Consider the following 7,909-nt stretch of genomic DNA (forward strand, 5'->3'; position numbering starts at 1 on the left):
TTGTATTGAGAGTGTTGTAGGGCTTCTCCGCCTTTGGTAGTTACCATAAAGGAGTGTTATTCATAGTGGATGGTGTGTGCGTTGGTGTGGATCCTTGGATTAGTCACCTCTTGTGAGGTGGATACCAAGTAAAATCCTAGTGTTAGCGTGCTTGTGTTTGTTTCTGTATTTTCCGCTGCACATCCAAGAAGAAACAAGCAACGCCAAGCAACGAAGCGCATCGAGCGAACGCGACGAGCTATTCACCCCCCCCCCCTCTAGCTACTTTTGGTCCTAACAAGTGGTATCAGAGCGAGGCCGCTCTTCACCGGAATCATCGCCGGAAGGGTCAAGCATATCAAGAAAAGCTAGAGGGTGAAGAAGTTGGAGCAAATTCTTCAAGTTCAAGATTTTATCAAGCTCAATTTCAAGATGCAATTCCAAGATGGACTTGGATTTGACACAAGGGTGGCTCCACCATACACATCCACAAGCTTCGATTCTTGGAAATCAAGAATCGAAACCTTTCTTATGATGGAGATAGAGCAATGGTTTGCTCTAATGGAAGGCTTCGAAGCTCCAACAAACTCCAAGGGCAAGCTTCTAAAGAAAAGCAGATGGAGCTCGGAGCAAATTCGAAGGGGCGAGGCAAATGACAAAGTGACCAAGCTTTTGGTCAACTTATTGCCTAGCCACATCTTGGCTCAAGTTGGAGAATTCGAAGATGCCAAGGAGCTTTGGAGCAAATTGGTCAAGCTTCATGAAGAGATCCCCTCCACTGTACAAGATCAAGAAGAATCCAGAGAGGGTGACTCTTTGGAGCAATTCCAAGAGGAGGATTCCGAGGTTGAAAAATGCTCAACCTCCGAAGAAGAGGAAATCCAAGAAGCTTCATCCTCAAGGGAATGCAACGAAGGGAACAAGGAGAGAGCATACTCCTTGTTTCATATTCAAGATGATGAAGCCTCCACCTCTAGGATTGAGGGGGAGCAATCCTTGGTGACGCCGGATCAAGAAGAAGGAGAAGCTTCTACATCCGGGTCAAGAGACGAAGAGGAGGAAGAAGCTTCTTCCTCCACAAGTCAAGAAAAATCAAATGGAGGAGAATCAAGGTCCGATCAAGAGGAAGCTTCTACCTCCGGATCCAAAGAAAAAGATGCCACTCCTACAAGCAAAGGTATAAATATTTCAATTAATAATAAAAATCATATTATATGCTTTGAATGTAGGGAACATGGGCACTACAAGAGCAAGTGCCCTAAATTAGCCAAGAAGAAGGGCCAAGGGGCACAAAAGGGCAAGGTGAAGCCCAAGGAGACCATCCCCAACACAAAGAAGAGCAAGGAGCATATTATATGCTTCTCTTGCAATCAAAAGGGGCATTATCGTAGTCAATGCCCCAAGGGGAAGAAAAGGGTCAAGGCTCAAGGAGGCACTAGTCAAGGGGGAGCCTCTAAGGTAAAGAAGAAGGTAACATTTATTGAGCCTACTCCTTTACATTATGGTAAAAAGTATGATAGGTCTAACTTTTATCATTTTAATGCAATTTACCATAAAAATAGGAAGCATGAGGGCTTTAAGGAAAAGCATGTGGCCCTACATGCCAAAACTACTACACCTAAGGCTAGGAATGTAGGTAAAAGTCTGGGCAAGAACTCTAAGGATTGTAGATACAAGCCTAGAAACAAAAATGCTCATGGACTTAATGAAAAACCAAATTCTAAGGATTTAATGATAGAAAATCAAGTCTTGAGATCAAGACTTGATAAAATGGAAAAGACCCTAAAAAGGATGGAAAATATCCTAAAAGGGCAAAATGAGCAAAACCTAGGGCTAGGAAAGTCAAAGCCATCAAATAGCCATAGATGTTTGGGATACAAACCAAAGGCTAAGAAGGATGTGCCTAGTTATCATAGGGTTCCATATAGTTATGGAACAAACCCTAGGTTTAGTGGTCAAGTCAAGAATACTAGGGAAGTCATCCCTAAGAGTATTTTTGCAACCAAAGTGACTAAGACTTCTAAGAAGTCTAAGAAAGTCACTAACAAGGTCACAAGGGAGGCTATCCCTAGGGTTGACCTAGAAAATGTGACCAAGGCTTCTAAGAAGCCCAACAAGGTCACTAGGAAGGTATCTAGGGAAGTTATCCCTAGTGAGTACCTAGAGCATCCAAGGAGCACCAATAGGTGTTGGGTTCCTAGAAGCATCTTCTCTACCCCATAAATGGGTTAGAGAGTGTCAACTCCAATTAGAAGGGTAGTTAACCCAACTTTGAGGAAATTGACACTCAAGGAGCATTTTCAAGGTTTTTGTTAACCTTTGAAAATGAAATGGAACTATTATTTACTCCTTGAAAGAGTAAAATGTGCCTAGTGGTGAAAAGTTGATTTTAATCTTAAAAGGCACATATTGGGAAATTCATAAGAGCTACCAAGTTGGGATTTTGGTATGTTCTTAGGAAATTTAAGGCAATCCGGGCCTTAACTTTAAAGTGCTACTCTTGTGGAAAAATGAAATATGCCAACATTTGAGGAATATGCTTAATTTCAATTGGCATAAATTAATCAAGGGAATTAGAAATGCCAATTTAGGTTTTGGCGTTTTCTTGACGCACTTAAGGGCAATCTAGTTTTAAGTTGTAAGTTTAGCTAAGGTTTAAGGATACTTAGATAGCTAATCTAGGTATATTTTATTTATGCTAAATCTTGCCATGATTGTTTGCCCATCATATGCCATGACATCATGTCTACTTTTGCATTCATGACTTATTATGAAAAATACAAAAATACCATGTCATGACATTCATACATCATATAGTTATAGGATATTGTTTTTTGAAAATTATTTCCTTTTGATGTATGCCATAACATTATCATGCATTAGTTTAATTCCTTGTAATTAAGGACAAAAGGCATTTAACAACAATTATTAACAAGTGACATCCTTGGTGGATGTCTAGTATATATCTAAAATGCCTAGATAGATATGCATGATCCCTAGAATAGGGCAAAACCAAAATCTTACATCTCACAAGGACTATAAGATGACTTGTATGTGTTTTAGTGCACATTAGATACAAGTGAGATGTTAGGATGATGAACAAAACTCAAGATGTTGATTTAGTGCATTCTTTTGAGTTTTAGTTTCATCAAAACACATAGATATGTGTTTTCCCATCATTGGGAAAGCTAATGTACAAGTCATGTGCATTAAGCCCAAGGAATATGGTGGGATATTGGTTTGAAAAAGTTTTCAAAATGATTTTGGAAAACCTTGGTGAAGGCTATCTTTTGATAGTAATCACCATTGAATAGTTAGACACAAACTTAAAGAAAACACTAAAGTTTTTGCAAGTTTTCAAGTTTGTGTCAATCTTTGAAAATATGATGTATTTTCATAGAAAACTATTTTTCTTTGATAATATATGCCCTAAACAATGTCTACACGAAATTTCATAATTTTTGGATTTTTGTAGAATTTTCTAGGGGTTTCTGAAGTTGACTGAAATGGAATTTCAGCAACTATCAGAGCTCCGATCGATCCATGGATCGATTGGAGTGCCTGAATCGATCCATGGATCGATTCAGAAGGTAAATCTCGCGAGCAGTAGCTCGCTGGATCGATCAGCCGATCGATCCAGGTAGTCTGAATCGATCAGTGGATCGATTCAGAAAGGTTCAATCGATTGGAACCCAACTCCAATCGATCCAAGTTGCTGATTTTGGCTGGGAAAGCTTGATTTCAGCACCTTGAACCTATTTTAGTCTAGGTAACCATTCCAAACCCTTAAAATACATTTGTATACATAAAAAGGGTGTTTTCGTGTTAAAAAACAAGGATGGAATGGTTAAGGAAGACTTCATTGAAGTTTAGGTTGAGGTTTGTTTCAAATTTTGAACATTTGAACCTCAAAACTTCAAAATCTGGGTTTCCTAAAGGTTTAGGGATTCCAAGTCATTGTTGGTGCAATGACAGAAGTTACCACCATGTCTTTAGGGGGAGGGACTCTTTAAAGACATGAAAAATTATTTTTCATGAACCTTGGAAGGTGATTAACCTTCTGTTGTGAACTTGCTCAAGGTTGAGCATTTAAACTTGAAATGGGGATAAATGGGGAGTGGATATCCTCATCATTTCAAGTGGCAACTCAAGAGGTTGAAAATGCTCAAGGTTGGGTATTTGTCAACATTGAGGGAGAAGTTAAGGATAATGAAGGGTATGGGACCTTCAATATTGAGTTGATCACAATGAGTGAAATTGTGATCACGATGAGCAACTCTTCAGGGGGAGAGTCTTCAACAAATGGAGTTGTTGAAGTGTGCCCAAAATTGGAGCATAGGTTGATGTGTGTCCAAAGACGGGTTGATGTGGTTTATTAGTAGGAGGTTGATGTGTGCCAATAGGGGGAGAATGAAAGGAAGTAAGTTAGGTTTTCATTACCTAGAGGGAGTTTGCCCTCTTAGGGGGAGAATGAAAATCTTAATTTATGGGTTCATTACCTAGTGGCATGAAGAAGGAGGCTATAGGATTAGCCTAACTTACATGTGGGATTGTAAGTGTTATTGTGGTATTGTCAAACATCAAAAAGGGGGAGATTGTTGGTGTAACATCCCTCAGGTCAAGGTTGACCTGGTTAACCAAGCTGAGTCTTGGTTTGGGTTTAAATGTTTGACAATAAGATATTGATCGAAGAAGAGTCAAGTAGGTCAAGGTTGACCGGATACTTGACTGGGAAGTCCTAACTGGCATGTTAGGCAGGTGAAAATCCTAGTGAGTGAAGCTAGGTGAAAGTCCTGGTGAGTGAAGCCAGGTGAAAACCCTAGTGAGTGAAGCTAGGCAGATGGAAAACCCTAGTGAGTGAAGCTAGGTGAAAGTCCTGGTGAGTGAAGCCAGGTGAAAGTCCTAGTGAGTGAAGCTAGGCAGATGGAAAACCCTAGTGAGTGAAGCTAGGTGAAAGTCCTGGTGAGTGAAGCCAGGTGAAAGTCCTAGTGAGTGAAGCTAGGCAGATGGAAAACCCTAGTGAGTGAAGCTAGGTGAAAGTCCTGGTGAGTGAAGCCAGGCAAGGAAGGAAATCCAGATGGATCAAGAATGATCGGACATCTGGTGCTGGGAAGTCCAAGTAGGTCAAAGGATTGACTGGATACTTGGCAAGGAAGGAAGTCCAGATGGGTCAAGGTTGACCAGACATCTGGTGGAAGTCCAAGTAGGTCAATGGAGTGACCGGATACTTGGCACGACGAGTAAAAGTCCAAGTGGGTCAAAGGGATTGACCGGACACTTGGTGGGGAGTCCTGGCAGGTCAAGGGAGTGACCAGATGCGAGGCATGATGTACCAACAGGTCAAGGTTGACCGGATGTTGGTTAGGGAGTTTTGGGACTTGGTTTTGGGCAAAAACCAAGTGCTGGATCGATCCGGGGATCGATCCAGGCTGTGGATCGATTAGTGGATCGATCCAGATTCTTCCCAGCGAACAGAAAGCTTCTGGATCGATCCGTGGATCGATCCAGAGGTCCCGATCGATCAGCCGATCGATCGGGACGATGCTGCTTCGCGCGATAAGCGCTGGATCGATCCGTGGATCGATCCAGGCGCGTTCCCTGAGCACAGAGGCGCTCTGGATCGATCCGTGGATCGATCCAAAGCCTCCCCGATCGATTCGGAACATTCGAATCGATCGGGATCCGACCGTTGCGTCGGGTTTAAAGCCGCAGGCGAGCGTGGTCTTCGGTATCTCTTCACGAGCTCTTCTCAGATTCATTCCAGCTCCTCCACAGCTCTCTACAAGCACGTGATCGCCAGTTCTTGAAGGTTCTTGGAGGCTTTCCAAGTCAAGAGGCGGATCTATTGCAAGAGGAAGAAGTTAGGGTTAGGGTTTTTACTGCACATCTTGTAAGCTTTTGCTTAACTTGTATTTCCCTTTCTTCTTCTTGTATTGAGAGTGTTGTAGGGCTTCTCCGCCTTTGGTAGTTACCATAAAGGAGTGTTATTCATAGTGGAGGGTGTGTGCGTTGGTGTGGATCCTTGGATTAGTCACCTCTTGTGAGGTGGATACCAAGTAAAATCCTAATGTTAGCGTGCTTGTGTTTGTTTCTGTATTTTCCGCTGCACATCCAAGAAGAAACAAGCAACGCCAAGCAACGAAGCGCATCGAGCGAACGCGACGAGCTATTCACCCCCCCCTCTAGCTACTTTTGGTCCTAACATCATGATCTAGCTGTTGTAGAGCCGGCCGGGGATTGCCTCATTCTAGAGTTTAGACTTAGAGACCTAGCTTGCCTGTGACCGACTAGGAATTATGCGGCTGGTGATGCGAAGCGGTCCTGATTCCCGTCTTCCCTTGACTGTTGTCTGCAATGTTCTCTTGGCTATTGACTGTCACGTCCTTCTGACTATTAAATGTCACGTCCTTTTAACTTTTGACTTCCTAAATTTATCGGGCTCCTCCTTTACGCACCGTATCATCATGCATAATGAAGGAAGGAAAAAAAGGCACTGATCACTAAGGATCGAATTGTGTCTACATTAAATTACTTTATTATCATATAAATGGAAATTAACTTCAAAATCACACAATCATGATAATACTAGCTTAATCATGATGGAATTAGGTAGTTAAATGACATCATCAATAATGCTACTAATAAAAACGATCTAAAAGTTTAAAAACTCACTTGATTGATCATCTTTCTCCATGTAATTGTGATGAAGTTAGGTAAATGACCGATCAACAATCTTGAATGGGATCGACTTAATTTGAGTGACCACTCTTTAAACTTATGTTTTCATCATGATCATGGTGAGCCACAAAGAAAAGTTGCGTTTATCTTACACCCCGAAAGCAAGGTACATGCATGCACCTAGACGTCTAAATACTCACATCTCAGTCAAAAATAATGAGATTCAAGTAGTGGTTGCCAATTAGAGCCCTCCCTGAGTCCCAGTCCAGAACAAAGGGATTCGTGATAAGAACTTGGACGCCAACTAGTCGGGGAAAGGGATATATAAATATAGAAAATTAAGCATTAATTAATATTATTCAGGGCTCCATTAGGGTAGCTAGTGGATGGAGTGTGGAATGCATACTCCCTTCCCTTTTAATAATATCTGCATTCAACCAGATGGAGATGCTCATCTATTCAGCAATCCTCTGCCAGTTTATTTTATTTAGTGGCGCCACCACCATGGACGATGGCCACGTCGTCAATGGCGATCACGGATCGCTATAAAAAGAGCACCTGCTGCCTTCTCTGCTCTGCTTTGACTCATATGGCGGCTGTTAATGGCGATGTGAAGATTTCGGTCGGAGGTTTTGAAGCTGAAAGAGCGGTGGCTGATCACGCAATGGAGGAGAATGTGGAAGACTTGTCGCAGCGAGCGCAGTGGCTTCGCGCGGCGGTGCTGGGCGCCAACGACGGGCTCGTCTCGACCGCGTCGCTGATGATGGGCGTCGGCGCGGTGAAGGACGACGCGAAGGCGATGGTGCTTTCGGGGTTCGCGGGGATGGTGGGCGGCGCGTGCAGCATGGCCATCGGTGAGTTCGTGTCGGTGTACTCGCAGGTGGACATCGAGGTGGCGGCGCAGAAGAGGAGGGAGAAGCAGAGGGCGGCGGCGGCAGGAGAGGAGGAGGAGGAGGAGGTCCGGCCGGGGAAGCTGCCGAGCCCGTTGCAGGCTGCAGCAGCGTCGGCGCTGGCGTTCTCTGTGGGGGCGGTGGTGCCACTGCTCGCGGCGGGGTTCATCGGGAACTACAAAGTTAGGCTAGGCGTGGTTGCGGCGGCGGCAAGCGCAGCTCTGGTGGGGTTCGGCGGCGCGGGGGCGGCGCTTGGACGGGCGCCGGTGGCGAGATCGTGCACGAGGGTGGTGGCGGGAGGGTGGGCAGCCATGGCCGTGACGTTTGGGCTGATGAAGCTCGTCGGCGGCAAGCCACTTTGA

The 7,909-nt window shown here is 43.9% G+C and overlaps 1 protein-coding gene across 1 annotated transcript; it reads left to right on the plus strand.

Annotated features, from left to right (window-relative positions):
* Positions 1-7,250: 7,250 nt before the first annotated feature.
* Positions 7,251-7,909, plus strand: LOC121990534 (vacuolar iron transporter homolog 1-like). The gene has a single exon (XM_042544652.1). The coding sequence runs from the start codon at positions 7,322-7,324 to the stop codon at positions 7,907-7,909; it is 588 nt and encodes a 195-aa protein (XP_042400586.1). The 5' UTR covers positions 7,251-7,321.

This window comes from Zingiber officinale, chromosome 6B (genome assembly GCF_018446385.1).
Source record: "Zingiber officinale cultivar Zhangliang chromosome 6B, Zo_v1.1, whole genome shotgun sequence".
Classification (NCBI taxonomy): Eukaryota; Viridiplantae; Streptophyta; class Magnoliopsida; order Zingiberales; family Zingiberaceae; genus Zingiber; species Zingiber officinale.